Raw genomic sequence first — 18,130 nt, 5'->3', positions numbered from 1 at the left:
ATTTAAATTTGTATAAGTGACGAAGCGCAAAGAAAATACTGATTATAGTATCGACATTTTTGTCAATTTCGTCCTGACCATTTTCATAGAATTGGTCGCGAAATTATTTCTTTTTCATAATTTGGAACCTCTTATTTCTATTTAGATAAAATAGAAATCAAATTAAGATATGTACTAATTTATAAATACATCATGAATACCATAACGTTATTTCTTTGCAGAGGGGAAGAGAGCGCAGGCAACGCTTGTGCTATGGCGGCTTCAGCTGCTGCACCGGCCACTTGGCGTGGCACTAATGACAGTGCCACCGAATATTGCCGTCGTGGTAACACACCCGCGTCTTACACCAGGTATCAACGGAACAACTCTAATGCACCCTATGCCACACCGCCTTCCAATGTCGAAAGGTACATATAAAGTCTACTTGTACTTTGCATTTAAGTCTTGTCCGCTTCACTAATTTATTGTCCGGCTCTCAACATATGGAATAATTATTTTACGAATTATTTTTTTTGGCTATAACCTGCAGATATACTTTAATCGGCTTTTAATGCAATAGCAACGTATCGTTCGATACCAAAATAATACATACTAATTTTATCATTTGCTCGTAAGAAATGGTGGTGGTACTAACCGTATTCATGTACCAAGTTACATGGTAATTCTAATTATATTTTTTCTACTTTTTGACGATATATGTACCTATAAACATGTATAATCCGTTTTATAATTACTATTCTAATAATAAATGATCGATATTTCTTTCAATTTACTAGGGTTTGCTGTTTATTAAATAAAATGTATATGAATGTAAAATACAGTAATTATAATATATTGTATATTATGCCACGTACAATGTAATTGCGACTATATAATTATGCGTTTATTTATAAATTATGTGTGTACGGGAAAATCTATGTGAATGCTCACTGTGTATGTTTCCTAGTAGTACATAGTATTTAACAACAATATTATATAATATATTTTATAATAAATTATTTAATGAAAATAATAGCAGTTTACAGTAAATATGTTTTATATACGTGTATTTCATGTATGCTCATAAAAGAAGTAATCACTAAAAATGTGCACTTCGCTATTGACTGAAATTAAAATGTTTAACCAAGCAAGAGTCAATTTCAATAAAGAAAAAATATTGTGGTCAAATATTATTATTATTATTTGTAAGAAAATGTCAATAGTTGAAAAACGCAATAATACAATACAGTACAATACAAAAATAAAGAATTTTTGTATTGTACTGTATTGTATTTTTTGCACAACTTAGAATTGAAAAATATGTACCTAAGGTATAAAGTTGTAAGTTTATAATTTTGGCTACGACCATAAACACATTAATATAAGATGCATAGCCTGATTGACAATTGACTTAAAATATTATTTTATTAATAAAACCACCAGTACCAGTACAAAAATGAACCATCAGTAAAGTAACAAAGCAATTGCAATAAACAGGTTATGTACCTTACTTTATCGTGTTCGTCCGTTCGTGCGTCATCAACAATAACGTGCTTCACTGCATGCTAACTACATCTTTCTTATCAAGTATACTTCAGAAATTGCATTAATCAGTACCAAACAAGGAAATTATGGTAATAATGTATACCGGTGTATCTGTTACAGCCAAAGTGATAAATTCTGATATTACCCTGGTATCTAGCCATTATGTATAATATCTACTCAATTTGGTCGAAGTGATAAATAACACGGAATTAATTAGCCCGTATACCTATATAATATTTTCAAAGACTTGGATAAAGTAATAAAACAGGTACAGGCAAAGATTAGAAGTTTCTATTTCAACTTTTCTTAAGCATAAATGATATTTTTTGTAATTTTATAATGATCCGCATATCGAATAATAGACATTGAGATGTTTTATGCCCAGTCTCTGTACACGATGTACGTAAATCAACTATGGGGTGGAGTAATATAATACATGCCTTCTATTATCTCTGATCGTTTATTTATATTTTAAGTACATACTGACTTCACGCGACTTGGACCATAAATACCAAGCCTGTATGAAATTCTTTAGGATTGGTTAGGTTAGGTTGGAACATAAAATAAAACATAAAATTAAGCGAGCAGTGCGCGGCAGCGCCCTGCGAGCGGGTAAGTCCGATTCACGATAATTCGGACCTAAACTATATGATTATACCTATATGATTCGTAATTACTGTAATACAACAACCAAGGTAACGTTGATACAACATAATTCATCATTAATAATTTTAGTTAATCTTAAGATTTACCATACTTCGGGCTTTTACAATAGCATATTTATTACTTTTACTAACTTTAACATGCTATTATATATAACAACCGGATAAAGTAATTATCACATTTTTTTTTTAATTTATTGCACCTCTATAAAAATAACAGATACAATAGGGCACATTGTCTGGACAAATCAGTTATTACTCATATACATAAAAACCAGTCATTATGTATTTACAATTATTTATGTATTAGTCAAACAGCTATTTGATCACTTTGACTGTAACATATCCATATTACCATATTTAAGCGTATACATGCAGACGTCTTCAATAAATTAGTATAAAAGTAAAACACAAAAAAATGTGTCAATTAAACTAAAAAAAAAAAATAAATAAACTGCCTGCTCTTTACGAGTTAATTCCAGTGTAAAATTGAGATTTACTCAATTCTTCATCATTAACGGTGTAACGGTCAAATTGGTACGCAGGATTATGGATTCCACTTTAATGCTAAATAACAACTGGCACTGACTTAAGACAGTCTACATATGTAGCCTTTTTTGGATTAAACTTAAACATTAACATTGACTTTATCATCTGAATAAATAACGTTAAATTTAGTGCATGGAAGCAATAAAATCATATGCAATTTCTAAGTACATATTACAATGATTACGCATCAACAAGGCAAATAGCTTATTGTTAGATATCTATATCTTTTCTTTCTTTGGTCTATAATCTTATAAAAACAAGACAGTAACTTGATGAGTTTTAACATTTTTTCCATCAGTAGAACAACTCCTCATCATCGGTGGTACGCGAGCGGAGAACGGGCGGGCGCGGGCGCGTGCGCGGGTGCTGGCGCGGGCGGCACGACGGGCGGCGAGAGCACGCCGAGCACGCCGGGCGGCGTGGCGGACGTGCGCCGCCGCCACTCGGGCTCGGGCTCGTCGCGCTCCGACTCGAGCTCGCCCGAGCCCAGCGACACGTCGCGCGCCTCCACGCCCGCCGCCCCGCCACCGCTCGTGCACCACGCCAACCACCGCACACCACCCGCCCATCCTCACCAGGTTCGACATCTATTTTGTATACAAGTTGAAATGTTTGCTTCCTGACGTATGGTAAAATAGTTTAGACTTTGAATTAAATTTCATACAAATATTATTGAATAATGTAATTGAAATTGTAATTGAATAAAATTATGAGATACAAGATGTAAATTTTTTTTATAGATTTTTGAATGGCATGCACATTTTCCAATTTGACAATTCATTTTGTTTTGACTAGGTGTTATTTTATTTATGACAGAGGGCATCAACGGCGAATGGAAGACCCTTAGCCATATGTGTAAGAAATTTGCCGACGAGATCGACCGACAGTTCCCTGAAAGATGGTCTCTACCATGAATATAAGAAGCATGGGAAGGTGGTGTGGGTGAAGGTGGTCGGCCAATGTGCCGATCGGTACGCGGTTGTACGTTTTAAGAAACCGTCCGATGTAGACAAGGCACTGGAAGTGTCGCAAGATAAACTTTTTTTTGGATGCAAGATCTCAGTGGCACCACACCAAAATTGCGATGAAGACTGCGAATCTGCGAAACCCTACGAGACTGATATTGACGAATATCATCCAAAGGTATGTTGACTCTTACTGTTTCTTAATTTTGATACAAAACCTTGTAAAAAATACATGGAAAATTGATTTATTACACAGCTACATTATTTCATTCACTTGTATTAATTATTTGTAATTGTTGAACTTCATGAAAATGGTTTGAAGATAGCTTCACCGCCTCTTTTCCATTAACGAAGCCCTTTTGTTTTGTGTTGATAAGTGGTATTAAAAGTTTTGTTCAGAATTTATTTGGAATAAAAATCATACATAAATATACATGTATGTGTTGTTCATACACCTACCTATCTATGTATATTCGGATATGGTGAATTTTTTTAAATAATATTGAAACTAATTTGTTGCAGGCGACAAGAACTTTATTTATTGGAAATCTAGAAAAGGATGTTACGCAACAGCAGTTACGAGAGAAATTCAAACACTTTGGTAGAATAATCGAGATCGACATAAAGAAAGGTAGCGGAGGTGGTGCAGGTTACGCGTTCTGTCAATACGCGTCGATATCGAGCGTGGTGGAGGCGATCCGGGCCATGGACGGCGAGTACGTGGGCGGCTCGCGTGTCAAGCTGGGCTTCGGCAAGCCCGTGGCCACCACTTGCGTATGGGTCGATGGCCTCACCGAACATACCGAAAAACAGGTACATGTACGTTACGTAACTGTGTTATTGGATAAGAATTAGTTGACTGAAATTAATCTCTCGTTAGAGTTTACGTTTGTTTGTTTATGTTTATTTGTTGCTATTGTTAATCTAAAACTTGTAAAGAATGTTAGTACGGAGAGTGAAACGCCATAGTAATAAAGTTAATGTATATGACCGTTTTTGGATTTCGTGCGTTACGATTTATATTTATTAATAACAGTTAACCTTGTCTAATGATCTCACATGAAGTGAGTTAATTTATATAATACCATGTTTTTAATGTATTAAATTACCATTATTCCTCCCTTACATTAGTTTCCTTATTCTATTTAAGATAATAATATATGATAATCCCAATTTTCGTAAGTGGTAAATAATTAGCCAAGTGCAAGTCGAATTGGTATAGACAGCATTGTAAAAAATTAAAATGTAAATTTTGTAGTATGTTGCGATTTGTAATTTCTGCTAATAAAATCAAAGTTTGTATCTATTAAGGTTAAAGAGATAAAGCTCTGTGACAGTTGGTTAGCCATCGGGGACTTGGTTTATAGGGTCATGTTTTTATTCTTTTGGTACGAAATCCTAAAACGTCTAAAATATAAAAATGTTCATGTGACGCCTGCGAATATTGCCTCGTAAGGTGGGGTCTCAATGCGTATAGTCCGATTCATAATTAGGTGTCCAAAATATAAACAAAGGTGTTAACCTATAAACAAAATAAGTTTCAAATGATAGTTTGTTATTTTTGGCGATATTAAAGTTATAAAATGATAAGAAAATAATAATCTTAATAAATTAAGATCAATTAACATTTTCCAATATTTATATTACCTCAATTTCGTCCCATACAGTAATAATAATAAAAACAAAGTTTATGGTAGAAAATGATAATGGTGACACAACCGGGATCCAAAACATTTTTTGTGCCCCCATTTTTAAGTTTCGTAGCTGAAGATATTCATCTTAGTGCTCGTGGTCGAACTTGAATATGTTCTCGATCTCATAGCGCGTTTGTTAAATTTTGTGTAGTTGTTAAAGTTTTTGTTTTTTGTTGAGTTTGTTAAAATTTTTGATTCTTGTTAATTTTTTAAAGGTTTACAATATCTGTTATCGTATTTCGACAATGACATTTCTTTGTTTACGTTTTGTCGACCTAATTATGAATCGGACTGTTGAGTGGCGGTGATCTAACGCTGGGTGCGCACTGTGCAGGTGCTGGGCGCGGTGTCGCGGTGCGGCGCGGCGACGTCCGTGTGCGTGGACCGCGCGGCGGGCGCGGCGCTCGTGCACTTCGAGCAGGCGGCCGCCGCCGGCGCCGCCGTGCGCGAGCTGCGCCGCGTCGCCGCGCAGGCCTCCGCCGCGGAGCCCTCGCACCCGCGCCTCTGCGTCGACTACGCGTCGCGCGAGTGCCAGGTCCGATCCTACACCCCGCTCGTCTCGCTCGCGATACGATACAAATAGGCATGATGACTGTATTAAAAATCAAAGAATAAATAAATGATTGATGATGACAAAAACAATATATTGAAAGGATTCTCAAAAATGACCCAATTAAAAAAAAATTTCGAACGAAAAGCACTCTCTGATGCTTCGCATCATGAGTCGTGCAAAAGGTTAAGATTTATTATATTTTCAATATAATATAAAATAGCAATCGGCCATCTTGTCTGAAACGCTAATCGGGGCGCGAATGAGGTAATTTTTGGGTATGTCTCTGAATTGCTTGAACCTTTGTATGGGATGTTCTTTGTCATCATCAATTTGTCATCATGCCTATTTTCATTGTTTATTTTTATTGTTAAAGTTCAAAATGTGGCGCACGGCCCCATTAGTTTTGGATCTATTGGAGACCTTTCCTCACGAGCTCCGACCGGTCGCTATGCGGTCACGGCGATTAGTTATAATTTTCAAAATCTCAAAAACTATACTCGAGTCGAATCGTTCAATAGTTAGACGACTAGGACCCTCGTTCCAGTGTGTGCTAATTATCCGTTCGTCGTTCCAGGAAGCCTTCTACGAGCAACTGGAGAAGCACGGCGGGTCGTCGTCGCTGACGGGCACGGAGCGGCTGCCGACCGAGCCGCGCTACGGCGCCGCGTCGCGCCACGAGCCGCCGCGGTACGTGCACTTTCCCTATTGTTCTCGTTCCGGTCGGCCGGCGCGTCGAGCGGAGGCTGATGGTTGTATTCGATGGTGCAGGTACGACGGGTGCGGCTCCCGGTCGCGGGCGCCTAGTTTTGGTCGCGGCACCTCTCGAACGCGATATACGGCACACGAGCACTACGATTCGGCGGACTACGCGGCAGATAGACGGTACAGGTACTCGATAACTTGGGCACCTACTGCGTTGTGCGCTGGATTTACTAACATAACCGAATCATAAACCTGATACTAATCCATAGAAATGAGATCGAATACGCGCGACGGCTCTTGACGTAATTGGTTTACTGCCTTTGTATAAAAGTATGTAAGTAGAAATAAGTACTAGTTGTGTACCGGTTTCCAGTTTAACAAATCACAATTTTGGTGTTTGTATTACTTATATTATTTTTTATATATTTGATTTATCCTCTTAGTAGCGGTATAGAACAGACTAATTATGGTGCATAAGGTTTTATATAATCTACAAATTATCAGTTAAAGACAAAGTCTAAATTTACAGCTTGCTTGTAAACTGAAAAACTTATATTACTTATATTTATTTATATACTGGTATGTGTGTACATATGGATCTTATATGTATAGTGGTGAACATTTATTTAAGGACTGCTAGAACTATATTATAAATATATTTTTTTGCCATTTTCCATCAAAATATAAATAATATTCCTTTTTAATGCAATTAGTGGAGTTGAACATTTTACGAATAATAACATTGAATTTATCAATAAATTATAATTCAAAAAATAATTCTCAATGAGTTAATTGGATAATGCTAGCCCTCACACAATAACGATTCTCTTCTAGATTCAAAATTGAGAAATAAAATAATAAATTTTAATGTCCTGTTATTTTTCAATGAACATCCATAGTTTACATAAGTACATGTATTCTAATTTGAAATTGTTTTATTTTCTGAATATTATATTTCGTTTCGCATTATGAAAAATCATAAGGGTTGCTAGTTATTCCAGTCAGAAACTCATCTTAACAGAAAAACGGGTGGAAGTTGAATGACGGGGGTCAGACAATAATAGTAGTATTTGTCAATTTAAACCTAACTCGCATGAAACAATTATTTTTTAAGGGGTTCTTTTAAAATGGTGTATTTATCGTTGTTTTATTTTCTCCTCGTAGGGTATACGACGACTTAGGTTCCAGTCCGCAAACCGACGAAGCTACTTACGAAGAACGTTTGCAGTCCGTCGTCGTCTCACCACATCGAGCTCATCGGCACCGCCGTGACTCTAGCCCCGAAGAACGAAAGCACTCCAAGGTGAGACATCACAAAACATCTATACAAGTTCCTTGCTCATGCATCGCATAAAAAAGATAGATATATCGTGCCATGGCTGTATGTTTTAAATTGTAGAATTCATTTGTAATGTCGTGTTCGACAGGAGCGTCATAGAAGCGTCGGCGGTACCTCTCGACGGTCTCGGTCGGGGTCGCGCGGCGAGCGCCACGCGCCGCGCCGCCGCCACCGGCGCCGACGCGACGGCTCCGGCTCGCGCGCGGGCACCCCGCTGCGCGACGAGCCCGACGCGCCGCCCACCGAGCCGCGCCGGCCGCCGCGCGAGCGCCCGCCGCTGCCGATGAGCCTGCCGCTGCCCAAGTTCGCCGTGCAGCTGCTGCGTGCCGCGCCGCCCGCCCCGCGCCAGCCGCCGCCGCCCGCGCCCGCGCCCGACTCGCCGCCGCGCCCGCCCTCCGCCTCCTCCTCCAGCGGCGGCTCCGCGCCCCACTCGCCCTCGCTGGAGGAGCGCATTCGTTCGCTCGACGAAAAGTACGAGAAGTGGAGCGGTTCGGCGCGCGCCGCCGCCGATGCGCCGGATCGGACGCGCCTCCGACACCGGCTGCTCGAGGTGGACATTAACGAGGTGAAGCCCTCGGAAGTGGTTCGATCGTTGCTCGCGAAACGATCCGTGTTCGACGAGGACTCGGAGCGGCTGGAAGGCGCCGCGCGAGCCCCGAGCCCGACTGGAAGCCCGCGGGCACGGGGTTCTGCGCCGCTACCCCGTGCATTGAGGTATCCCTTTCCGTCACACGCGCCACCCGAGCCCGACGGCGACCCCGACCGTCCTGAGCGTTCCGAACGTTCTGATCGTCCCGAACGCTCCGAACGCATCGAGCGCTCCGATCGGCCCGTGGACCCACGCTTGGCTCGTATGGATCGCCCCGAGCGTCCCGCCCAGCCCGAAAGGCTGCTCAAGGTGAACGAGGCTGACTATAGAATGGAACCTCGAGGGCGTCCGAGGACACCATCGACGGATAAACTTATGACGGATATCTGCGACTCGAAGTCGAGCCAAACCATCGAGAGGGACCGGTCTGACTCTGATAAGGAATCTACGAGAAAAATAATCGGAAGATGGCGACGTGAATCATGCAGTGCTAAAGAAGAGGAAAAAAGTTTTAATTGTATCGACGCAGGTGACATTTTAGAAGCTTTGCGAGACAATCTGAACAGTGAAGCGCTTATTTGCCCGGGTTCTCAAGACAGATCTCAAGATAAAGACGGGTTAAATATAGGCGATAAACTACCTACCCCAGAAACATCAAATAAAACCACTAGTGATATTATTGAGAACTGTGTATCTTCGGAATCCTCTTACGTATCTAAACCAGAGTCGGAAATAGTTTCTCGAGACAAAACCAAGATGACTTGGATCCAGAGCAATAGCAATCAAGAAAAGATTGTTCAATCAGAGAAGTCTATAATGGATGACGGTACTCTTCAACAGTTTGAATTAAGTTCTCAACTCGAATTGCTTTCCAAAGATGGTCTTAAGTCTAAAACACTTGTTGATAGTAAACAAGACGAATCGAAAAGTCAAGCTAAGAATGATATTGAAAGACATAAGGAGAATTCAATTCAGAACCATATTAATGAAGAGATTTTATCTTTACAACTAAATGCAATAACCAGTATTGATCTCATCAATAAAACTTCTGAATCCAGTCATGAATCAAAATATAATGAAAGGAACGATAAAGATAGACACAACCATATAGAAACATTTCAGAAAGATAAATATGAAAAAGAAAATATTGAATTTGAAAAGTCTCATGACAAATTAAAACTTCTTAATAACGCATATTTTCATACTGATAAAAAAGTTTCGGACAAGGAAAAAGATCATGAAGATAGTCTAAAAAACGAACGTGATAAGATTAGGCAAAACAAAGAAAGAATCGAAAAAGATAAACATGATAATGAAAAAGATAAAGTGAAAACATCGAAAATTAACAAAAGTGAAAAAAATGAAAAGGAAAAGAAGTCTAAAGATGAAACGACTTCCCACAAACCACACTTGGAAAAAACAAACAAGAAGATAGAAAAAGATCAAGAAAGGACTGATGATAAGCATCGAGAATCTGAAAAACTGAAGCATGTTGATGAGAAATCGGTACGTCATGAAAATCATCGAAAAGATAGACATGAGAAAGAAAGATCGAAACATAATGCTGATTCAGAGTCATTCAATAAAATTAAAAAAGACGAAAAACACAAACATGAGCGTCCTAAGAAAGAAAATAGCGACTTAAAGCGTGACAACAAAAAGGATTCGGATCCTATTAAAAGTCGAAAATCTTCTAAAGACGAATCTTCCAGAGACCTCTGTCGCAAAGATTCCACCGATTCCTCTGCATCAAGAACTTCTCATGATTCGTCTAAACTAAGAGACTCTGATAGTAATGACACAAGGGATGAAACAAGAATAAAAAGTAAGTTATGTAATGACATTACTAACAAGCACGAACTTGAAAAAGATGGCGGTATTAAACCTCTGGAATCAATGAAGTTAGATTCAAAACAAAAGATTAAAGTAGACCAAAAAGAGGATAAAGATTCTGATCAGAATTTTAAAACGAAGGGTGATGTTGAGTGCGCTTCGACGCAGCAAAAACACAAATCAGAAAATATTGAGAAACAAAGGCATTATTCTTTTGATTCATCAGGGGTGGATTCTAAACGAAAAGAGCGCTTGAATTCGTGTTCTAGTCTACCATCTAATATAGGACATAAACGAAGAATGTCATCTCAAGACAGCCTCGACTGTATAAATGACGATAATAAGAAAAGTAGGAATGACGTTAAATATCCGGAGCGAAGGGATTCAAAAGATTCTCGAAGTACAGAGCGACATAAAACTACCAAATTCAATAAGGGTCATTTTGCTAAAATAATAGAAAGTAAAACTAAGGATAACAAAAAAGATCAAGTGAAACCTCCTGATGATACATTTTTGCAAATTAAAGATGCTGATAATAAGGAAATGGGTGTTATCGATAAAAGTAAAAATTCAAAGAAAAGTCCCAAAGAAGAAACTGCTGAGAAAATTCTACCAAGCCCTTGTGTCCAAAGTGATGTATTACAAAATGATTTAGATTTTCTTGCCACTTTAGAGTTACGATCCAGCGAAGAAGATGAAAGACAAAAAGCTATGAGGAAAGAAATGAAAGAAAAGAAACGTATACAACAGCTGCAACAAATTCAGGAACTACAAATGCAACAGGATGCAATGCAGCAAGCAGAAATGAACAAAATGAAAGAGGACAAAAAACATAAAACAGATGATAAGAAAAAAGATCTAGCTCGCGAAAAGCGGATGTCAACGGACAGAAAGAGCAAAGATGAGAAGATCGACCATAACAAGCGCAAGAACCGTAAGCATGCTCAAAGCTCTGATACTTCAGATTCTGATGAACCAAAGAAACACTCAATTTTCGATATTGTTGATGATGGACCTACATATATTTCGATGTATGATAAGGTTAAAGCTCGTTCATGTAAAAATATGCAAAAACAAGAAGAAGAAAAACGCCAAGAAAAAATAAAGGCGAAGTTCAGTCAATTGAAACAAAGTAGAGCAAAGCGCGAAGAGAAGAAACGATCTAGTTGGGATGAAGATAGTGACTCGGAGCATGAAAGGCGTAAATCACACAAGACCTCCATCGACAGTTCCTCAGAAGACGATCATATTGTTATAAATAGCAAGAAACGAGAGAAGTCACATATGCTCAGCATTGATTATGATCGCCATAAATGCAACGACTACTTTAGCGCCCCGAGTAATGAAGAAGATTCTAGAAATAAATTATCACGGAAAAATTCCAGATCCCGGATTATGTCCGATACGTCGGACGACGAAGTTTCCAAAAGAAATTCTAGTAAAAGTCCTGTGTTCGTAAATAGAATTAAAAGAGAAATATTATCGGACTCAGAATCAAACTTATCAAAAGGTAAAGATAACGAAGGTCTTCCCAAGGAAACTTGTGATGATAAAATAAAAAGGACTTCTTTATTAAACTTATTTGGAAAAAGTGACAGTGATGATTCAAAAGTAAAATTAAATTTAGACCTCGATAATGATTACAAAGTTTCGTTTCCATCCGCGATATCTAACGAAATTTCTTCTGAAACTGAATCCGTGTCATCTAACAGAAATGTTAGTGATCAGCGTAAAAAGCATAAAAAGAAACAGAAGAAACATAAGTTTTCATTCTCTGATGAGGAGTTTAGAATGGAAAATAGTCACAATACCATGGAAAGCGACATTAACCACAAATATGCAGATAAGAACAGAAAGCACAACAACAAAAAGGAGAAGCGAAAAGACAAAACTCGTGACAGTATCGATACAGACGATACTCGTGATGAAAAGAATAAATTTAGAAAAGAGAAAAAATCGCCTAATCATTCGTTTGATTTGGGTTCGGAAGTTTTGTCTAATAATATAAAGAAAGATGGAAAAATGGAAGATATATTTGGACCACTCTCTGACGAGTCAGATAAAGAACACAGTAGTTTGATGAATAGCAAATTAGAATTAGTATCTCATAATTATGAACCCATACTTAGTTCATCTAATGAGAAATCAACTCCGTGTAGCGAGGATGTCAAACATAAAGAAGATTTAAAACGTCGAAGAGAGAAAAAGCGCAAAGAAAAGCGGTACTTTTCTAGAGAAGATGATAATAGTCTAGATGTAGACGCCGTTAGTAAAGCAATTGAAGCTCGATTGTTTGCTGATACGGCGATGAGCGATGACACTCGAATTAAGGTAGAATCTATTATTGATAATCTAACAAAAACAAATCACAATGATGAACAATTTACAGATAATATTAGGTCTGATACTGCTAAAATTATTGATAAGCATACAGATAGACTTAAAAGGGAGAGTAGGGACAGAGAAAGAAAAAAGAAGAAAAAGAGGAACAAAGATGATCGGCAAAGTCGTAAAGAACATCATCATTTTTACCATACTGATAAAGATGATATTATGGACACATTTGACTCTTTCGAATGTACAAGAGATCTTGAAATCGTAACAAATACCATGTTATTGGATATCCCACTACCAAATGATGAACTAGTAAAAGATCCCACTAATAAGTCTGACGACTCTCTTTTACAATCCAGCTTACCTCGACTAACTGAGAGCCCTTCACTTGTACAATCTAACCCTAATAGTGAATGTAATATCAGTAAGTGTAGAACCCCAGATGTTATGATAGTAGATGATAAGAGTAATAATGAATATGAAGAAACTAAGTGCATTGAGGTCCATGATATACCAATGCCGCCACCTCCATTTGAAAATGTCGTGCAAAATATATGTGATGTACCACTGCCTAAAGATCCTCTTCCAATTATTGATATTGAGTCAACAAATACTGAATCAATACCAATACCCAGTATAGAAATAGACGTAAGTAGTGAAGATAGCAATGAAAATGCGGTTCGGAGTATATCAAATCTGGACGAAGACTCTGAGAAGCATTCGGAAAAAGTTGATACACCTACCTGCAAAGTGGATAAAAAATTGGAAGAAAAGCCCAGAGCCATTATTTCACAGGAGGAGACCGAAGATGCTGTCGCTGCACTCTTAGGAGAAAGTTTCGGAGGGAAGGTAGACGCATTTGCTAATTGTTACGAAGAAGTTGAAAATAATCCTTCCCTTCAAATTGAAATAGAAAGCACCACTATAGAAAGTGAAAATATTCCCGAAGAAGATGCGGAAGAGATGAGACAAGCCGTTCAAAATTTAAATGCATGTGAAATGGAAATGAAACCTGATACGCCTGTGTCAGATAGTGATCTTTTATTGATCGATACTGACACCGAAGAAGCAGAAGAAACACCGCAAGATGCTATTGAAAGATTGCCCATTAATATAATTGCGACAAACCAAGCCCTCAATAAAGATCCGAAAACAACTGTACAATCTAATATACCCAAAACTAGTGACGTATCGAGTATAATCATTTCTAAGCCAAAGTCTACTTTAGTTCATTCGCTAAATCCAGAAAATGAAACTAATATTAAGTTGAATGAAAAAGAAATAAAGATTCCTCTTATTAAGCGAGACTCTATTCATCATTTAACAGCAATCACAACATCTACGGGTACACCTGTTATTACATCATGGACATTATCTAACTCCAAATTGATGGAACCTCAAGTTATAAACATACCATCAAATTCGGTTGCTAATAGAGATTCAAACGAAAATAAACCAAAACATATTACCGCCAACATTGTGCAAATTAAGGCTCCTCAAAATCAAAACGTACAAATCAATAGTCCCATGAGGCCCGTGATTAACGCCAATCGCGTCAACGCACCGTATCAGGTGATAAACCAGATCATCCGTCCTCCGGTATCGAACATGCAACCTCCTACCATAAAAATACCCGAACCGCACATACTATATCAAAAACCTCAAGGAATCGTCATATCACCTAGAATGACGAACGATCCCAAACTGCAGAGCCCGAAAGCAAGTCCGCAGGGTGAAACTGTAACTTCACCACGACTTTCAAACATGACAGTCCTGAACACGTCGTCGGCGAGCTTGAACCATGTGAGCCAGCGCTCGCCCGGGCAGGTGACGGTGGTGCGCATGCAGCAGCCGCCGCTCAGCCCGCTGCCCGCCCGCGCCGTCATGTCGCCCAACAGGCCCAACTCCGTGCTCGTCCAAACTCAAGGAGCTCCGTTACATTTCAACCGGCTGCCCGTCACGCCCGTGTTGGCTCCTATCTCCAAGCAGATCAGCGGCAGTAATTTGATCCAACAGAATAAATCTGTCGTCACTAATTCCGCTTTGATTCAACAACAAAAACTCCAAAATAAGATTGCGGAACCGAGGAAAAATGATCAACGAATCGGCTCCGAAGGTGTCAACGATAATGCTAAAATAATTTTGTCCCCAACTAGATTGCAGCCTACCACGAATGCTACGGTTTTGGCGCAGAATCGCCTAATTTCAATGCAGAATGCTGTTCATGTAGAAAAGATGAATTCCTCTTTACATTTATCTAACAAAGTATTAATCAACAGTAAAAGCCCCATAACAGATAAAAAGGAAAGTCCCATACAAAAATCTGAAAACCACACGCCTTTTGGATCTCCGCCTGTAATTCATGTAACAGGAATCAATCATTCGGTTGCACCTATTATTCAACATTATACAAAGCCAATAGTATGTACTATACAGCAACCGAATACTGTAAATAGAGGACACAACACCAATGTTATACATGCATTGAATTCACAGCGGTTATTGACAACTACGCCCATGACTAGTGTCATACAATTGGATACAAGTAAAGTGCCACCTTCTGTTTTATCTATGGCAACGATTAGACAACCCACAGTTCTAACAAAGTCTGACTCATCGCATGCAGCTGCTATTACAACATCGAGCCTTACAAAAGTTGTAATGACTCCTGTATTATTTAAAACAAACACTAATTCAAAAAGTTCTATTACAATAAATACAAAAGTGGATCAAGAACATGCAGATAATAATACCCCCATACCGAATAGCCCATCATCGCAAGAAAGTGAAAAAATTATCAAAAACACTGAGTATGTAGATAAAGATCGCGAAATTATTAAATCTTCACTAGCTTCAGAGCAATTATCGAAATGTGAAACAGATTTTGAAGAACTACTTAAAGATAATACAAATGAAATTAAAGTTACTAATAACCCTGAAAAGAAACTGGAAATAAATGTTGGAAAATCTATAACTGTATTGACTCAATGTTCCGAAAGACGAAATAGTATAGATAGTCGTGGAAAGGAAGTTCTTAACAAGATAGAATCTAATAAAGCTGAAGAAAAGAAAAACCAAGATCCGCTATTGGTTAATGATAACAATGAACACAATGAAAGTAAAACTAGTGATAAAGTTGATGAGGTGAAGGGTGATAAGGAGGAAAACATAAATAATCCGATTGTTGTTGAACAAACGCTAAAGGAAGACCGTGTCAGTGTCGTAAGTGATGAAAAATGCAATACGCTCTCAAAAATGGATGATTCAGAAAATAATAAAGTTACAAGCAACGGCGAAACAAATACTTTGTCAGATATAAGGAAAAACACAAAAGACGATAATAACGACATTTTTGATTCTTTAGCTCTTAAGTTGGATAAAGCGTCAAGTGATGAAAAACATTCGGATGAAAATGATTTTTGGTCTGCTAAAGATGTAAATATAGAATCAGTGATAAAGAAAGTCGATTCTTTATGTAACGAAAGTTCAGATTTAAACGTAGAGAAAGAAGTCATTATAAGTAACGATACTGATGAATCAAATTTAACAGAGCCGACAATTCAGAACGTTTCGTTTGATGAACCTGAGTTAAGTAAAGTTTTACCTCAACCGGAACCGCAACCTGAACCCCAACCTCCCGCGGAAAATATTATTGCAGATGAACCTGTCATACAAAAAACTACAGGTACTGGCAAAAGAGGAGGACGTAGCATCCGGGGGAAAAGATCTGAAAAGGTTCAAGAAAGAGTACAAACCCGACAAATCTCCAAACCTGCAAGAGGTACTGGAGCTTCTAAACGTGGTCGGGGAAGAGCAAAAGTAGACAAAAAAATTAAAAGCTTAGTAAGCAGCAGTGTTAATAACATCCCTGGAGACGTATATGATTTTCATGAAGACTCAGGTGACGAATCTGCTTCCACTAAACCAGAAAATAGACCCCGTCTCATTTTAACTATCAAGAGCCCCGGGAATGGCCAGTCTAATGCCACACCTACATCCACATTGAGCATAACGCAAAAAGATGTGAAAGCTATTGAAAAACCAAGCAAGGAAGACAACAATAAGATAGAAGTCTTCGCGTCTCCGTCAACAAATACCCGAAAATCCAGAAGACTTCAAGAGAAAGATGTTCAACGGAGTACTGTAGATGACGTAATTGACGACGTCATCAAAGGCTCGTCAGCACAATCCAAAACAATCAAAGATCCTAAAAAGAGGGCTGTTAGGCAGGCAAACACAAAAATTACCATCGAAAAACCTCAGGGATCAGACACAAGAAAGTCACCGAGGGGCGCTAAAAGGACAAGAGATCGTAGTCTTTCGGATACGTCCATCGATAGTAACGAAGAAGCTCCCAGGAGAGACGATGTTGCCAAGGATGCGAAAGTGCCTAAGCTCGCGGAACCAATCGCTGTGGCTAAGCCGGAATCCGAACCACCTGTGGCCCATTTGCCAGCGTCTGTGGTCACGTCATCCGTTCCAGCTCCGACTCCAATACAGGCTCCAGTTCCGGTTTCCGCCCCAATTGCAGTTTCGGTCGCAGCTCCAATTCCGGCTTCAGTATCAGTTCCGGTATCGGTATCGGTTCCAGTTCCAGTACCGGTTCCGGCTCCGGCTCCCGTTCCCGTTCCTGTTCCCGTTCCGCAGCCCACTTCGACTCCGATTATGAAGCCTCCGAAGAAGATGATATCGGAAATCAGCGCAAAACTGGCGAGCGCCTTCGAGAACGCGGTCGCCGCAACCGCAGCCCCCGCCGTGCCCATGGCGCATTCGGAACGAATCGTACCTCCGCCGGAACGACCGTTTGTGGAGGTGGAGCGACTGACGGCACCACCGATGCGAGAGCCCAAGAACGCAGAGCCGGTGCTTGTAATGGCGGGTGCGATGGGGGCGATGGCAGGCGACTGTGCAGCTGCCGGCGAGGCGGCGTTTGCGAGGCGATTGGTCGACAACGTGCCCGGCGCCATGGTGCCGGTGGGCGCCACGGAGGCGACGGACGCTCGCGGCCAGTCGCCCGCATTGCCGCACCGCCCGCCCTCCACGCACCGTCCGGCCGACCGAGCCACTCCTATCCTCGTGCGGTAAGTTATATTTTTATTTTATCTACCACCATAAACAATTTAAATAAGTAATATCCTGTTGAATTTTCGATGTAGTACCTTTATTTAATTTATTACTGTCTGTACCGTTCACTACGTAATAGGAAGTAAGGAAACAGTTTTGGGGGAAAGGTAGCGTAATAAAAGCAATCCCGATGAGTGTTGGTTTTACACAAATTTATTTAAATAGAATATGTAGAAATGATAACTATGAAATTATGGGAGTGTGCATGAAAATGTCTGCATGTGTGCACTTACATACGAAAAATCATTATTGGCGTCACTTC

The 18,130-nt window shown here is 39.4% G+C and overlaps 1 protein-coding gene across 12 annotated transcripts in view; it reads left to right on the top strand.

Annotated features, from left to right (window-relative positions):
* Positions 1-18,130, top strand: part of spen (spen family transcriptional repressor split ends) — a 104,806-nt gene that overhangs the window by 78,225 nt on the left and 8,451 nt on the right. For 2 of the 12 annotated variants that reach the window (XM_073088417.1, XM_073088421.1), the window contains 9 exons: positions 222-350; positions 3,037-3,313; positions 3,552-3,878; positions 4,223-4,513; positions 5,729-5,929; positions 6,522-6,634; positions 6,716-6,835; positions 7,814-7,952; positions 8,077-17,825. In XM_073088417.1, coding sequence (XP_072944518.1) covers positions 222-350; positions 3,037-3,313; positions 3,552-3,878; positions 4,223-4,513; positions 5,729-5,929; positions 6,522-6,634; positions 6,716-6,835; positions 7,814-7,952; positions 8,077-17,825 — 11,346 coding nt within the window. Of the gene's footprint in view, positions 1-221; positions 408-3,033; positions 3,314-3,551; positions 3,879-4,222; positions 4,520-5,728; positions 5,930-6,521; positions 6,635-6,715; positions 6,836-7,813; positions 7,953-8,076; positions 17,826-18,130 lie in introns of all 12 variants that reach the window. The other 10 variants (XM_073088414.1, XM_073088419.1, XM_073088413.1 and 7 more) reach the window with 8 other exon arrangements.

Source organism: Epargyreus clarus, unplaced genomic scaffold (genome assembly GCF_041222505.1).
Source record: "Epargyreus clarus isolate Ecla_fem2 unplaced genomic scaffold, WU_Ecla_fem_2.2 ptg000027l, whole genome shotgun sequence".
NCBI lineage: Eukaryota > Metazoa > Arthropoda > Insecta > Lepidoptera > Hesperiidae > Epargyreus > Epargyreus clarus.
The sequence above is the reverse complement of the archived record's forward strand: the minus strand, read 5'-3'. Positions and strand labels throughout refer to the sequence as shown.